At 34.7% G+C, this 18,224-nt stretch overlaps 1 protein-coding gene across 1 annotated transcript; it reads right to left on the bottom strand.

Annotated features, from left to right (window-relative positions):
• Positions 1–6,329: 6,329 nt before the first annotated feature.
• On the bottom strand, positions 6,330–10,238 carry LOC126884998 (nematocyst expressed protein 4-like). Its single transcript, XM_050651386.1, has 2 exons — positions 10,137–10,238; positions 6,330–7,111 (listed from the first exon to the last, which is right to left on the bottom strand). Exons 1-2 carry the CDS (start codon positions 10,184–10,186, stop codon positions 6,493–6,495), a joined length of 669 nt encoding a protein of 222 aa, XP_050507343.1. The 5' UTR covers positions 10,187–10,238; the 3' UTR covers positions 6,330–6,492.
• Between the last annotated feature and the right edge of the window lie 7,986 nt (positions 10,239–18,224).

Raw genomic sequence — 18,224 nt, 5'->3', positions numbered from 1 at the left:
GTTGTTATGGGGCAGAGAATAGATAATAGGTAAATATGATTTATATAGGTATATATAAAGAATCCACTACACCAAAATGTTGATATCCAAACAACATACACTGTTTCAAAGCGTTTTAATAGTGAAATACCTGTAGAATATTTAGTTCAATCTTTGCAAATGGAATTTTGTTTCGACATGCCGCGATGGGGCCATTGAATGTCGGGGGCCCCTTGAATGTCGGGGGCCCCGTATAATTGATACGGCTGATACGGCGGTAGCTACGCCCCTGGCGTTAAGTAACAATGTATTTTAAATGGGATTTACTTTTTCGCACTGTTTGTAACTTTCGAGTTGTCATGGTGACAATCCTTAATTTTCGCGTTATCATGGTGATGACAATATGAGCAATGAATTATAACAAGAGTTTTGACAGTTTTGTGGTTTGAAAGTAGTTGTAATTTTTAAATTTCAAAGTTCTAAAAATTGTAGAATAGAAGTGTTACAGCTTTTTTTAATTGTTTATCGTAGATAAAATATTGTATGAAACTGTGCGTGAAGTACCTTTTGCGAACTCGCTCCGTTGTCGCTCGTGCTCTAAAAATCGCGTGCGATCGCAAAAAGCATACTTCACGAACTGTTTCATTAATAACTATTTTAGCACTCCATTGGAGCGTTAAAAATGCTACTTTATAGCACTAGTGCTTTAAAAATTTTAAGGCACGGCAGTTAAAAGTGAATTGTCAAATTGTGAAAAGTCAAAATATTTATATTTCATTTACTAACATTAATATTAATAGTAAAACCTGCACAATTTGAAAACGGTGGTTTAAATGGTTTTTTAAAATTTAATTTAAACTCTATTATTGTATTTTTAACACGTTTGTAGAAAAAACAAGTTTATATAACGGTATAATATTTTCGCTAAGAATTTTTAGATATTCCCCTCGAGTGTAGACAACCAGTTCTATCTTTTACGGGTGATAGGTTTCATGGTTTCAGCAATTAACAAAAATATTGTATTTTATATATTTATAACGTTTGTAGGTAAAATATTGTATGATATACGTGTTAAAAAGTACATTTTTAAGGCACTCATGTGAATTTCAGAATTCGCTTCGCTCATTCCGACTAAATATATTCTTTATATGCAAAAAATTTTAATGAATTTTGAATTAATTCGTTTTCAAGTAAGTACATTTACCAGCAATAGTCGTAACGTAATTGTTGTAAACCATAGTTTTATTTAGGTTGTTATTTGTCATCTTTACAGTATGTATTTAACTAGTTATTTAAATTTAATAGTGTTATTTTTAAAAGTAACGCCATTAGGGAAATATATCATATTATATCTGACTTTGACATCATGTAATTATTTATCAAATACTATACCAGTCTGACATAATTAAAAGAATTTACTAATAATTATTGTAATAAAAATATGTATATAAAATCAAAGAAATAGATAGTTATTATTTGTGAAATATTCTTTTTTAGTTTTCGCACCCCCACTTTCAACGCGATTTCCTGGTCAACGGTTTGAGCAACAAAATTCGGATTAGAGCAACTAATTAGCACATAAATAGCACTCAATTTATCACCAAAAAAAAATCGATAAGTATGAACTTTTTTCGGTGTGGGTGGGTGCAGCTTGCCATTAAGCTGGACCCCCCAATTTGAACGCGATTTCCTGGTCAACGGTTTGAGCAACAAAATTCGGATTAGAGCAACTAATTAGCACATAAATAGCACTAAATTTATCACCAAAAAAAATCAATAAGTATGAACTTTTTTCGGTGTGGGTGGGTGCAGCTTGCCATTAAGCTGGACCCCCCAATTTGAACGCGATTTCCTGGTCAACGGTTTGAGCAACAAAATTCGGAATAGAGCAACTAATTAGCACATAAATAGCACTAAATTTTTCACCAAAAAAATCAAGAAGTTTGAGCTTGTTTCGGTGTGGGTGGGTGCAGGATTGCCATTAAACTGCACCCCCAATTTCAACGCGATTTCCTGGTCAACGGTTTGAGCAAGAAAATTCGGATTAGAGCAACTAATTAGCACATAAGTAGCACTAAATTTATCACCACAAAAAAATCAATAAGATTGAACTTTTTTCGGTGTGGGTGGGTGCAGCTTTCCATTAAGCAGGACGCCCCCACTTTGACCGAGATTTCCTGGTCAACGGTTTGAGCAACAAAATTCGGAATAGAGCAGCTAATTAGCACATAAATAGCACTAAATTTTTCACCAAAAAAATCAAGAAATTTGAGCTTTTTTCGGTGTGGGTGGGTGCAGCTTGCCATTAACCTGCACCCCCCATTTTCAACGCGATTTCTTGGTCAACGGTTTGAGCAACAAAATTCGGATTAGAGCAACTAATTAGCACATAAATAGCACTAAATTTATCACCACAAAAAAATCAATAAGATTGAACTTTTTCGGTGTGGGTGGGTGCAGCTTGCCATTAAGCTGGACGCCCCCACTTTGACCGAAATTTCCTGGTCAACGGTTTGAGCAACAAAATTCGGAATAGAGCCACTAATTAGCACATAAATAGCACTAAATTTTTCACCAAAAAAATCAAGAAATTTGAGCTTTTTTCGGTGTGGGTGGGTGCAGCTTGCCATTAAGCTGGACGCCCCCATTTTGACCGAGATTTCTTGGTCAACGGTTTGAGCAACAAAATTCGGATTAGAGCAACTAATTAGCACATAAATAGCACTGAATTTATCACCACAAAAAAATCAATAAGATTGAACTTTTTTCGGTGTGGATGGGTGCAGGATTGCCATTAAACTGCACCCCCCCATTTTCAACGCGATTTCCTGGTCAACGGTTTGAGCAACAAAATTCGGATTAGAGCAACTAATTAGCACATAAATAGCACTAAATTTATTACCAAAAAAAATCAATAAGTATGAACTTTTTTCGGTGTGGGTGGGTGCAGCTTGCCATTAAGCTGGACCCCCCAATTTGAACGCGATTTCCTGGTCAACGGTTTGAGCAACAAAATTCGGAATAGAGCAACTAATTAGCACATAAATAGCACTAAATTTTTCACCAAAAAAATCAAGAAGTTTGAGCTTGTTTCGGTGTGGGTGGGTGCAGGATTGCCATTAAACTGCACCCCTATTTTCAACGCGATTTCCTGGTCAACGGTTTGAGCAACAAAATTCGGATTAGAGCAACTAATTAGCACATAAATAGCACTAAATTTATCACCACAAAAAAATCAATAAGATTGAACTTTTTTCGGTGTGAGTGGGTGCAGCTTTCCATTAAGCAGGACGCCCCCAATTTGACCGAGATTTCCTGGTCAACGGTTTGAGCAACAAAATTCGGAATAGAGCAGCTAATTAGCACATAAATAGCACTAAATTTTTCACCAAAAAAATCAAGAAATTTGAGCTTTTTTCGGTGTGGGTGGGTGCAGCTTGCCATTAACCTGCACCCCCCCCCACTTTCAACGCGATTTCTTGGTCAACGGTTTGAGCAACAAAATTCGGATTAGAGCAACTAATTAGCACATAAATAGTACTAAATTTATCACCACAAAAAAATCAATAAGATTGAACTTTTTTCGGTGTGGGTGGGTGCAGCTTGCCATTAAGCTGGACGCCTCCATTTTGACCGAGATTTCCTGATCAACGGTTTGAGCAACAAAATTCGGAATAGAGCAACTAATTAGCACATAAATAGCACTAAATTTTTCACCAAAAAAATCAAGAAATTTGAGCTTTTTTCGGTATGGGTGGGTGCAGCTTGCGATTAACCTGCACCCCCCACTTTCAACGCGATTTCTTGGTCAACGGTTTGAGCAACAAAATTCGGATTAGAGCAACTAATTAGCACATAAATAGCACTAAATTTATCACCACAAAAAAATCAATAAAATTGAACTTTTTTCGGTGTGGGTGGGTGCAGCTTGCCATTAAGCTGGACCCCCCAATTTGAACGCGATTTCCTGGTCAACGGTTTGAGCAACAAAATTCTAAATAGAGCAACTAATTAGCACATAAATAGCACTAAATTTTTTACCAAATAAATCAAGAAGTTTGAGCTTTTTTCGGTGTGGGTGGGTGCAACTTGCCATTAACTTGTACCCCCCACTTTCAATGCGATTTCTTGGTCAACGGTTTGAGCAACAAAATTCGGATTAGAGCAAATAATTAGCACATAAATAGCACTAAATTTATCACCAAAAAAAATCAATGAGTTTGAAGTTTTTTCGGTGTGGGTGGGTGCAGTTTGCCATTAAGCTTGACCCCCCTAATTTGAACGCGATTTCCTGGTAAACGGTTTGAGCAACAAATTTCGGAATAGAGCAACTAATTAGCACATAAATAGCACTAAATTTATCACCAAAAAAATCAAGAAGTTTGAGCTTTTTTCGGTGTGGGTGGGTGCAGCTTTACATTAACCTGCACCCTCCCACTTTCAACGCGATTTCCTGGTAAACGGTTTGAGCAACAAAATTCGGAATAGAGCAACTAATTAGCACATAAATAGCACTAAATTTTTTGCCTAGTCCGAACTTTATTGGCGATGGTGGGGGGTGCAGCTTAATATGGGTCTGTATTTGTTTATAAGCCAAAAAATTGTCTATAACTTTTAAACAGTGCTCAGGCCGCTTAGATAATCCGATTTTAATTTCTTAAGTGTATTAGATAGGTAGAGAGCCTCTTTATATGTGAAAAAATTAGCAAACTTCTAAATGGTCTACTTTTTGTTAAAAAATTTGAACTTTTTTAAAAAAATTTAGATTGCAAAATTATTATGCAAAATCTGTCAGGTCGATTTTAATGAACTTTGGTGAAAGATTTAAGTATGTTATAAGGATTTTCTATGCGAATTACGAAGGTTGAAAAACACTGAATAAAAAGAGGCTTATTTTGCCCCCTTATTTTGTATTTATTGCTATTTTACAGAAAGGATGATAATTTAAGATATTTTTAGCTAGTCGTATATCATACAAAATTCAATTATCTTTATTTTATTTCCCTACGACTTTGCTCCAAAATGAATCGTTTTAAAATTATAAGCAAAGAAAATAGAAAAATCAATGTTTTTCGAAATTTTTAAATATTTTAATTTTTTTATTAATGTTCCGAGTATATTTGAGAAGGAGCATAAGTCAATTATTATTATTGAAGTTGTGATCTAACTTTATCTGCAAAAATCCGAATGCCACCTCGCACATCCGCAAATAGACGTTTTTTTACAGATCCGCCCTGGTATATACATATATCATATTTTTTCAATTATTTTATTAAAAGAATTTCATTTTTGTTATTTTTTATAGGTACATATAATACACAACATATTTTAAGCAAACCAAGAACCATTCGCTTCTATATGCCCCGTGTTGGCTTAATCCGTTACTGTTCAAATTTATTTCTTACCTCTTAACCTGTCTATCCTGTGGTATTAGAATTAAACAATGGTTTCGAATTCACCTGTATAAAGTTGCGAGTTGGGAGAGTCAGGTAGTAAAAAGTTACGAATTTGCCGGTGTACATTTTGATTTGAAAAAGTTTGTCATTAAGAGTTACGAGTTGGCGCGTGTCCTACGAAATAATTAATTTATGCGTTACTTTATGGACGCACTGTATGTACATCCTCCTTCCAGTCTTCCCTGCTTAGTATATTAATTTTGAATATAATATGTACATATTGTTAAAGCTATATCTCCGATATTGATGGCATTTTTGTCAGCACTATGCGCTTGTCTTATGATGTACTTATTTTATTTTTGCCTATAAAAAGTGCCAAGGAATAGTTTCCTCAGAACAAAACGTTAAAATGCGTTACAGAATGTTTTATTTTTAACTACCTTTAACATGACGCCAACATTTTATTTGCAGGGTAGCTATGACTGAAAAAAAAAAAAAATAAAATATACTATGCCATATCAGATGACACATCAAAAGTTTTCTTAATAAAAAAAGGAAACAACCCTATATTAACATGTTTCGTCATTTTTTAATAATCGCCCTGTATCTCGATATTATAGGACTCTGTTGATCATTTGATGGGACAATCATTCGTCTTCTCTTTCCAGTGCTGGCTCCACTAATGAGGATTTGCTATTGCAAATTCGTCTCCATCTTCTGCTTTTTTTTAAACGTCTCTGTGTGTAAGCCGGTCCAGTTGTTGCTTTAACGAAAAAATAAGTAGTGACATCTTAATTACTTGTTTAGATGTCACTCCTTTCCTCCTTTTTCTCCTCTTCCATAGTTTTCGGTATACCCGTTAAATCTCACCAATTTGATATATTCTGTCATCTTGTATACCAACTGTTGAAATTAACAATATATGTAGGTACATAAAGAAAAACGTTTCAACCATTATTTTTTGTTAACCATTATATTTTAGTACATATGCAATAAAATATAAGTCACGATACCTACTTATGCTAACTGAACATTATTCCTAATACCTTACAAAGCTTAGAATGCAGAATTAAACTGGATAACTGGATAGTGGTAAGGGACCTGGACTTGGGTATGTTCATAAGGGACCTGGGCATGGGTATGGTCCTGGTCCTGGGTATGGTCCGTGTGGATATCCATGTCCATGTGGTAATGGTATTGGAAGCTCACAATCATTCCAGTAATTAGGCCAGCAATCAGGCCAGTAATCCCTCCAGTTTTCAGGCCAGTCACAGGGCCAAGCATTGGGATATCCATGTGGTAAATTATCTGGTAGCCAACCATGTGGGAAGTGATTAGGCCAGTCATGTGGTAATCCGTGTGGAAAATCAATAGGCCAGTTATTGGGCAAACCAAGTGGAAAATCGCAAGGCCAATCATCTGGCCAACCACATGGGAAATAACATGGCCATTCATTTGGCCAGGCACCTGGTAGACCATCACATGGTTTAGGAATTGGAAGATGAGGAGGAAGTGGTAGATGTGGTGGTAATGGACCAGGATTTATGGGGCCATGAGGATATCCAGGATACGGATAGTCACAATCGGGTATTGGATGAGGGTAGTGTGGTGGTGGTATTACCGGAATTTCACATACTGGTTCAGGTATTGGGTAAGGACAGTGTACTGGATACGGTTCACAATCTTCAGGTGGACAATGAGGATCAACAGGATATCCAGGTTGGGGATTTCCATAACTAAAAAATAAAAAAAAGGATAAATATTAAAAAACGAAAATAAATCCAAGAAGATTACAATAAACAGAAATCTTGTATTATAATATATAAACAACTGTACAATCAACTTTGAGTTATAATTCACATGAGAATATAGTAACCAGCAAACAAAAAGTGGATTGGATAGGAGAGAATCTCTTTTAAATTACAAATTCTTCTGAAAACATGTCATGATCAAATATAATACTCGTCGACAGTTCCGTAAGGTTGATTAAGTATAAACAATAACAACGATATCAACAACAGTTTAACACTGGTAGTAATGGAGTATTGGGATAGTTCTGTCTTTCCGTTTGAGTTGTTAAAAAGTACTGTTCTTCTTTCTGCCACTCCTAGCGGAGAATGGAAGTCATCATGGCCACTGCAACTTTGTTAGCAGCGCGCCTATAAAGTTCAATCGAACTACACCCGAACCATTCACGTAGATTTCGAAGCCACGATATTTTTCCCTTTCCCTTAGTTTTGCCCTGCATGATATTTCTTAAAAGTTCGTACTCTTCACCCCCCAATGTGACTCAAGTGTTCCATCTTTCTAGTTTTTATCTTATTTACAATTTCGCATCTTTTGTCTAAAGTTTGGAGTACTTGCGTGTTAGTGACGCAGTCGATCCATGATATTTTGAGAATGCTCCTATAGCACCACGCCTCGAATGCTTCGATGTTTTTTATGGTCGATTTTTTTAGTGTCCAAGCCTCAACTCCATATAACAGGGTGGAAAATACATGACACCGCAGCATTCGTATTCGAAACTTAATGTTGTTATCCCGATTACAAAAGAGTTTGCCCATTCTACTAAAGACTGATCTAGCAATTTCTATTTTGCATTTAATCATTTCTGTTTGATCAGTATCATCTGTGATTCAAGCACCTAGATATTAATAACAGGACACACGCTCAATCACTTTATTATCTATTATAAGATTATTTCTGATGTTCTTTGATTTCGCGATTATCATAAATTTAGTTTTTTTCAAATTAATTTTGAAGCCGTAACTATTACAGTATATATTGAGACTTTGAAAGAAATGTTGTAGTTCTACTAGCGTTCCCGATAGGAGAACCGTATCGTCGGCATACGTTATATTGTTGATCGTCTAACCATTTATTATCAGATCAACAAATTCTTTCGTGAGTGTTTGTTGACCGATGGCTTCACTAAACAGATTAAATAAAAGTGGCGATAGGATACATCCCTGTCGGACTCCTCGACGGATTTGAATTTCTTCTGTTAGCCTTCTGTACTGTTAGGTGTTTGTAATAAAAGGGACCAGAAACAAGTGTAACAACACGTTTTTTGATTTCGGGAAATCATTTGGTAAATTACAATCTGACAAGCGATAACTGGCGGGTGACCTTCTCGTATTGTGTATTTATCGTTGTGTATTTTCGCGCAAGGTCATTCGCCAGCGCTCGCTTTTCGGATTGTAAACTACTGCAAAGAGTATGAGATACAATAAAGGCTAATTAGAAACCTGGACTGGCAACAAACAACAAAGTTCAGAAGAATTTCAAAATTTACAAGGTATAGAAATTATTTGAATTAAGATATCAAGCATCAGATATGCAGATGATATAATTCTGATGAAGAAGTCAATTATATGGCTTTAAAGGCGATATAATAAATCTTGCCGTAAGATAATTTAGCACGAAAATAAATAGTGGAAAAAGGCAAAATCTAAATGAATAGTGGTATAAAATATAAAGGTGAAATAAATCGTGATAAAACTTTTATCCATCTCAGAAGGTTCCAACTATGCTATAGGGAGTGTAATATGAGCACTCACAATTTCAGCCATGATCAAGAATTATTTGAGGTATTTCAGGAAAATACTGAAAATTCCCTGGGGAGAGTTATAATAAATAGACAGGTTCTTGATCATACAAGGAAAGAAAGGGAGTGACTCCAGTCCATCAAAATGTGCAGAACATCATATCTTTGGCACCTGTTTATATGATAATGGAATGGTTTAAATAATGAACTAACAAAAAACCGTAGAGAATAGAATAACAAATGCTGAAGTAATCACCAATATTGATTAATTGAACAAGACACCATAAAAAAAAATAAAAAAAAACAAAATTATAATATCCTTAAAATTTCATTAAATATTTTACAAAGCAATCAGAAAAGGATAAAAAATGATGAAAAAAGGATAAACTCTGTACTATTGAATTTGTCTCTGAAAGGACTATTGATTTCTTCGAATAAATCAATTAAATATAAAATGTATGTAAATAAAAAAAATCGACCTATTTTTCTGTTTTTTTTTTTCAAATTCCGTGAAGAATAAAACTATGAATTTTATGCGTTACTTTTGAGACGTACAATATATTTTGTAAGTACCTCACTCGTTGTTTTATTCTAGGAAACGCCAGAACTGTAACGCTCTAGGCAAATCAGTTCAGGATGTATTGTTTTGAGATAATCCATAACTTTTTTTTCCTCTGATGCTGGCCTTGGTTTAGAACTAGAACCTTTAGCCACGTAATTGTATATCTTATCACTAACTCAGGTGTAATGTGTAGTGTGTGTTGAGTAAGTGTCTTGTTACTTTGCAAAGTCGACGTCATTGTCTTTGCAAACAGACGCTAATTGTATCCGAACGTCTGCGGTCCCTCCGGTGAGTATAATCCATATCTTAAAAAGCATAATATCATAAAGAATATAACAAAGTATAATAATAAAGTTGATCGAGCAAATGAGAGAAAGGCTCCACGGATATAGCCTTAATGGTTTAAAATGCCAAAGTGTCACAAAGAAAACATGGAAGAACTAGATGTAAGAAGAATTTTTGGATAAATTTGTTATTAATTTTTTTTATTATTTTATTAGCAGGCGAAGATAGAAAATTGAAGATAGATATAAGTGAGAGAAAAGGTTTAGGTGAAATATTTTATTTGAAAAAATCAATGCGCTACTTAAAAAGTTTTACTTTTTTTAATTTATATCCAAATTAAAGGTATATAATATATCTATTGCCTTACCTGAGTTGTACAGCAAGCAACGTTGCAAGAATATGCAACGCCCGGACCATTGTGACTGTGTTAGCGAGACAAACTTGCCCACAATGCTGGATGATGCTACTCTTCTTCCTTTTAAACAAATTTTTTAAACGATTATTACAAAAATCCGTGCTAAAATCCTTTTTTCTAGTCACGTATGATTTTGCTAAACCCAATTAATATAATAGTTGCCAGCTATAGGTGTTAAATCGCAAAAAAATATTTCCCTTATCGATAAAATACCACATCTACATACTTCTTTTGGTTTATATCTATATGTTTGCTATTTAGGCCTTGGAGTTGACTGAGATAGTAAAGTAATTATTTAAAGTCCAAATAATTATCAGAATATAGTTTTTTACAAAACAATTACTCAACGCGGATTCTTAAAAAAAAATAAAAAGTAACAGGAACCGGACTTCTGGACCGGAGTTCTTCTTCTTAGGGTGCCTGTCCGTTCTAAGCGTTGGCGATCATTCTGGTTATGATGACTTTGTTGGTTGCTATACGGAATAGTTGTCTTAAGGTCTTTCTATACCATGCTCTGAGATTAGCTTCTTCTTCTTCTTGACTGGCTTTAAAACTCGGGGTGAGTCTTCGCCGCATCCACTATGGCCCTCTATCGTCTGCGATCTTGCGCTTCGATTTGCCATTGTTGTACCCCAATCCTAGATAGATCGGTTTCAACATCATCCTTCCATCTTTTTCTGGGATGGCCCACTGATCTTCTGCCGTCTGGTCTCTCGAAGAACACTGTCTTTAGCCCTCTGTCTTCCTCTGATCTTACTACATGACCTGCCCATCTTATCCGATTAGCTTGTATATGTCTGACGATGTTTTCAGTACCATATAGAGTCACCAATTCAGCATTGCGGCGCCTTCTCCACTCTCCTGTCAATTCATCTCTTTGAGGACCAAATATCATTCTGAGGACTTTCCTTTCAAATATCAGCAATTTATTTATTTCTCGCTGATGTAGAGTCCATGTTTCACTCCCATATGTAACAACTGGGCGAATAATTGACATGTACATGTACAGTCTTAATTTAAATTGTCTTTTCAGCAGCTTAAATCTTAATAATGATGATAGGGAGTATAATGCTCTATTTCCCGCAGCTATTCTTGCTGAGACCACTTTTTCTATGTGATTGTCCTCTGTGATTACTGCTCCCAGATATTTAAACTCTTTTACTACTTCAAAGTTGTGGTCATTAATAGTTACGTTCTGCCTAACTCTTGGTCATGGATTTTTGGTCACCAGCATATATTTCGTCTTCTCTTCATTTATTCGAAGGCCCAGGTTACCTGTTTCCTCCTCGAGCTGTGAAAACACCTCTCTTACGTCTCTTGAAGAATGAGCGACTGCATCTAGATCAACGGCAAAGGCCAACAATAATTTTGATCCTCGATTTGCGAATCCCCCTGTTAGTTCAGACAATATTTTACTTATTGCGTATTCTAAAGCCAAATTGAATAGCAATGGCGATAAAGGGTCTCCTTATCTAAGCCCTGATGTTATACTAAATGGCATCGATGTTCTGTTTTCTATCTTTACCTGTGCATATGAGTCTGCCACGCACATTTGAGTCAGCTGCACTAATTTTCTTGGTATTCCCATTTCTAGCATTGCTAGCCATAGTCTGCTTCTTTTTATCGAGTCATATGCTTGCTGGAAATCTACGAAGATTTGGTGTACATCTCGGTTGAATTCCCAGTTTTTTTCTAGTATTTGTCGGATGGTAAATATTTGATCTATTGTTGACCTTCCACTTCGAATAATCCAAATAATCTACATATTTTCCGAAAATAATCTCATACGCAGATACGCCAATACACTGCAAACGCCTATGTTCGATTGTTACCTCTTTTCACGCCTATACACAGTAGCGTGCCTAGCCCCACAGGGGCCCGTGTCAATGTTTGTGGCGGGGCCCTTTTACAAAAACTACAGAAAGTTGTCAGAAAGATGTCTCGAATTGCAGTAAATTTTGCATGTAAATCCAACCCAGCTTGGAAACAACTAGTTATTTCAGAAATCTTCAGAGTATCTACAAATTTTTTTCGGCTTCTCCTTAAGGGTGTAATTTATTGAAAGAAAGCGGCAAATGTTGTGTAAAAAGATTAATTGAAACTAAATGGTCCGCCCGATTTGACGCTGGAAATGCATTATTTGAAAACTATGGATCCATCAAATATGTTTTTTCCAGTTAAGCAATAATAGAGATAAAAAATCAGCAGTTAAAAATGAAGCCAAGGCACTGTACAATAAAATGGATACCTTTGAGACAGCTCTATTGACACTGATTTGGGCAAGAATTTTGGAACGAGTAAATGCAACAAGCAAAACGTTAGAAACTATGGGCTTAAGAGGCTACAGTAGCGAGCAACAGGTAGCAGCAAACGCGTTCCAATATTGCGGCTCTAATTTTGAATATTTTGTCGAGATATTTGGCACACATATTCGTAATATAATAAAGAATGGCGGTACAGAGCCCAATTTTAGAAATATGTTAGTACGTGGAAATTACTCTATAACTAAATAAAATATTGAAAAAAGGAACCTGAACCGCCATTAAGAAGAAAAAAATAATAAACTTTCTTCAAGTAAACTTTTTTATCGCATGCCTAGTAGTCCTGTCGCCAGGGGGGGTACAACGGCCTCGTTAATTCAGATGGACTTAACCAAGTTTTTTTTATGTATTTTGACCCGTAGAACACGAATTTTTTGGGTAACAGTTGATCCGGATGTCGATAAGATTGTTATAGACCAAGAACTTGAGGAATCAAATAACAGCGATTTTTGGCAAAACAATACAATATTTTGTATTTTTTGGGTCATTTTAAGCAAAAAATATTTCTACAAGTTTTTTAGTAGGATGCACAGTTTTCGAGATAAACGCGGTTGAACTTTCAAAAAATCGAAAAACTGCAATTTTTAAACCCGAATAACTTTTGATTAAAAAATAAAATAGCAATTCTGCTTAGCGCCTTTGAAAGTTCAAGTCATATTATGTCGGTTTTGATTATTTGCATTGCTAAAAATTTATTGTGTTATTGTTAAACAAAGCTACAAACAACTAGTGCGTGAGTGATGTTTCTATGATTTCTCATTTAAAATCGAACGAATAGGTAGAATAGGTACTAGTGCAATCAAGACTATTTCTACGTTACATGCGTTAAAACGCATGTAAAAGCACGGGAAACCGTACGTGTTTATAGCTTTGTTAAACAATAAAAAAATAAATTTTTACCAATGCAAATAATCAAAACCGATATAATTTGACTTAAACTTTCAAATGCGGTAAGCAGACTTGCTATTTTATTTTTTAATCAAAAGTTATTCGGGTTCAAAAATTGCAATTTTTCGATTTTTTTAAAGTTCAACCGCGTTTATCTCGAAAACTCTGCATCCTACGAAAAAACTTGTAGAAATATTTTTTACTTAAAATGGCCCAAAAAATACAAAATATTGTTTTGTTTTGCCAAAAATCGCTGTTATTTGATTCCTCAAGTTCTTGGTCTATAACAATCTTATCGACATCCGGATCAACTGTTACCCAAAAAATTCGTGTTCTACGGGTCAAAATACATAAAAAAAACTTGAGTAAGTCCATCTGAATTAACGAGGCCGTTGTACCCCCCCTGGCGACAGGACTATAGATTTTGCGTAATCTTGGAACTACTAAAATTTTTTATTTCTAACAAGAAATCGAACATATTATAACTAAATAACTAATTAGGCAACATAGAGAAATTATCAGTGTCATTTTGACAAACCTGCGTCAGATTTTCTCTAATTTGTTCTGTCATCTTTATTGATATCAGTCCAGTGCAGTAGTGTGTTAATTTAAGAATTCGTTATAGTTGTTTCATAGGAAAATAGTGTTTATTGATAGTTATTTATTATATTTTTGTTGTTGTTGTATAAGTTGTTGGCCTGTTTGAAATAATAGATTGCTGTTAATTGTGTTTTAGTTCAGTTCTATGTAGGTAGGTAAGTATATTTTACGTAAAAACATTTCGAATTCTAATGCGAGTATAAAGATTTAGGAGGATAGTTTATTTTTAACATATTATCAATAGTTTAACGAAATGGGAAAAGTTAATCAAACGACAAATAAAGCGAATAATTCCAAGAAAAAGTCCATTAAAAGCCGTGCCAAAATTATGAGAACATCGAAATTGGAGCCACCACAAATTTTAACAATGTAAGTACCTATGAGAAGTAATCTACTGTTGTCATACATAAAAAAAGTGTGAAAAGTTGTTTCCCATGAAAATGAAATTCGTAATAAATCTATGTTGAGGTACAGAAATCCTGACTACAGTACAAATGCCAATTTTTTTTAGGTAGATATTCATAGTCCTGTCGCCAAGGGGGTACAACGGCCTCCTTTATTCAGATGGTCTTACCCAAGATTTTTTTATGTATCTTGACCCGTAGTACACGAATTTGTTGGGTAACAGTTGATCCGGATGTCGATAAGATTGTTATAAACACAGAACTTGAGGAATTACATAACAGCGATTTCTCGCAAAACAAAACATTTTTTTTGTATTTTTTGGGTCATTCTAAGCAAAAATTGTTCTGACAAGTTTTTTCGTAGGATGCATAGTTTTCGAGATAAACGCGGTTGAACATAAAATCGAAAAATTGCAATTTTTGAACCCGAAAAAATTTATTTTTGCTAAAGGTGAAAGGTGATACAGTAGCGATCAACAGGTAGCAAAACCGCGTTCCAAGATTGCGGCTGTAATTTTGAATATTTTTTCGAGATATTTGGCACACGTATTCGTAATAAAATAAAGAATGGCGGTACAGGGCCCAATTTCAAAAATATATTAATATGTGGAAATTACTCTGTAATTAAATACAATATTAAAAAAACGAGCCTGTACCGCCATTAAGAAGAACAAAAAAATACAATTTCTTCAAATAAACTTTTTTATCCAATGCCTAGATTTTGTGTAATTTTGGAACTACTAAAATTTTTTATTTCATTAGTAGTTCCAAAATGACCCAAATCTAGGCATCGGATAAAAAAATTGAAGAAAGTGTATTTTTATAAAAAGTGCAGGAGCTAACAATGCCGAGGAAGATCTATCAGTCTGCATCTCACTTCCCGCCTGTCCAGCACGGTAAAATTCCAACAAAGCTTAGTTCCGAATACTCAGATTACGAGTAGAACTAATCAAAATAATAAATAATCATTCCATGAAGTACGACTTAACCTGGTAGATTTCCCTCGGCCTTCTTAGCTCCGGCAATTCGTTGGCTTGCAAATTTTAGAAGCCACAAGCCACGATTGGTTTAACCAGAAGACTAGTTCTAAGTTTTATTTTATTTTTGATATTGTTAATATTAGAAGTAAAACTTTCGTTCGTCTTTAGCAGATACCGCCACGGCATTCATGCCATCATTTCGTTGTGAACCGATAACGGTAGCCCGAATTTTAGTAGTTCAAATAGAATGAAATATGCACCTCTGATGGGACCCTAAGAAGGGTTAAAGGGTGTTCTAGAGTGCCTTTGGCGCTCTATGAACTAAATAAAATAAGACTGCTCTCGTTTCGCTTCACAATGAAATTATTATTTATTATTATTTTTTCGTATAAATACCTATGTTAACATAAAATTTTCACCCATTTGGGTTTATTTTTATAAATATTTATTTACTAATAACAAAATTGTTTTCGGTTACTTCCATTTAGTGCGCCTATGAGTTAAATTGTCAATAATATTAATCTTACATAATGTCAAAGATTACCAATGTTGCCAAAGTTTATGATACTATCTCCCGAAGTTATATTTTATTGCTACCTGTTGATCGCTACTGTTTACTCTTAAACGTAGAACGTGTAGACTAGAATTAATGGCATTTTTTTAGCTTTGTTGGAGACGTAAGAAATAAGTTCTGCGAAATTGAACAAGAAGCGAAAACTTTCTTTTGCGAAGGCGAGGATATTTCAAAAATCTACTATACAACTGACCTTCAAGGAATAAAGAAAATAAATGGGTTTTTGGAAGAAGCAGGTGAAAGTCAAATCATTTTAAAGGTGTAAGAGAGATTCAGAATTGAGGCATTTAATGTTATATGCAACAATATTACTCAAAATCTTTTAAAGAAAATTGAATGCTACAAGGATGTAACATCAGATTTTAGATGTTCTTTTACGCTAGATAAAGAAGAAGTCAAGACGTCAATTAATACTTTGTGCGAGAAATATAAAAAATATGTTGATGAAACCAAAGAGAACTTGCATAATGAAATTACCCGTTTTGTAACGTTATGCCAGAATTTAAATAATGGTTATTTATGTATTAAGAGCGAAAAGTGATACATTATTGCTTGAGAGTAAGAGTTACTCGAAAGCAATAATGTCACTTTGCACTTGTAGTACATGCAACATTTTTTCTACAATCACTTAATAAAATGAAACTATTTTTAACCCTTATCCGGGCAAGGTGGTTCCAACGGGCCCAAGACGCCAATTCTTTTATCATAAACTGACAACAAATTTTTTATTGAATTTTATGCATCACTGAATTTGTTTAGAAATATGTTTCCTTCAACATAGTTATGAGCTATTCAAATTATTCATTACCATTTTTGAAATTATTGCGTCGAAAAAATTTTGTCACGTAAAGGGGCAACACGGGCCCGTCGGACCCTATTTGTATTTATACCTAAAGCCTAAATCTTTATTATTGAAGTTAATCGGGCAGTCAGGTAATGTTTTTGTGGATCATATAAACGACTTTTATGATTCCGGAAATCCAATAATCAAGTATAAACGTGTAACAAACAATGTAAACGTCTCTTTAATGTGAACATCAAAGATATGCTTATAATAGGTGTTATATCTATTCTAAATGAATTTTGAAAACTAATAATGAGTGAAGGGTATACCTGCCGGTCAGTTTAATGTTTCCACCCCACTTTTTGGTTTTTTTGCTTTTTATTGATTTCAGTATCTAGCCATGTATGTATGTGCGTGAATAAAATTATATGTGAGCATATGTACGTAATCTTATTATATTTGGAATATTGTAGCAAACAGTAAGTTAGTATCTATCGTGGCTGAACGGATCAAGTAATCCAAAGCCAATAAGGAAAGAAAAAAAAACTAATAATCATTGTTGAAATGCAATAATATTGTTAGGTAGGCACCTATACACATTTTAAAATAAATAATGCATCTGCTATCAGTCGTTTTATATCGATGTTAGTGTCGACAACTAAGCTCCTAAAATTATATTGAATTACAGTGAAAGTAGATAGTGTGAATAAAATGTCCCGAAAACCATTATCAGCTTGAGAACTGCAAAATATTGCTAATAATCTATGGGATTCCGATGATGAAGAATCTCCTGAAGTAGGTGGCATTGAAAGTGACTCTGAAATTGAAGATCATCTTTCGGAAGCAAATGAAGAGAACGATCAGCAAGTAGTATTGAGTGATAATGAAGAAGAATGTGTAGCTACAAGTTCCCAGATTTCAGAGTGTCTAATTTTTGAAACTAAGGATGGAATTAACTGGAAAAGTCAACCACAACCGACAGGATGTATGCGATCATACGACATAATAAAAAGCAAAGTGCACAAAGTAATGTTAGCTCCTGGTCAAAGTGAAGATGATCCTGTTGATTCCTTTGGTTTGTTTGTGGACGAAATAGAGAAGTGTACAAATCAAGAAGCCGAAAAAGCCCTGGGAATAGAGAACTGGAAATATTGCGACTCTACAGAGCTATATGCCTTTATTGGACTACTACTAATTGCAGGGCACATGAGTGCCAAAATCCATAATGTAGATACACTTTGGAGTAAGTTTTATGGACCTACTATATTTAAAGCTACCATGGGGTTAAAACGATTCAAAAATTTGCTAAGATTTGTTCGATTTGACGAAAAGGACACTCCAAAGAAATAAGACAGAGAAGGTCAAGATCGGTCAAATCAAAGAAAACGAGTGGCAAGAATACTATAAAAAATTGCTAACCGAAAGTCGCCCCCAATTCAAAGAAGTAGACAGAGAAGGAATAGAAATCTATACACATGACGAAATCGAA

Source organism: Diabrotica virgifera, chromosome 5 (genome assembly GCF_917563875.1).
Source record: "Diabrotica virgifera virgifera chromosome 5, PGI_DIABVI_V3a".
Lineage (NCBI taxonomy): Eukaryota > Metazoa > Arthropoda > Insecta > Coleoptera > Chrysomelidae > Diabrotica > Diabrotica virgifera.
The sequence above is the reverse complement of the archived record's forward strand: the minus strand, read 5'-3'. Positions and strand labels throughout refer to the sequence as shown.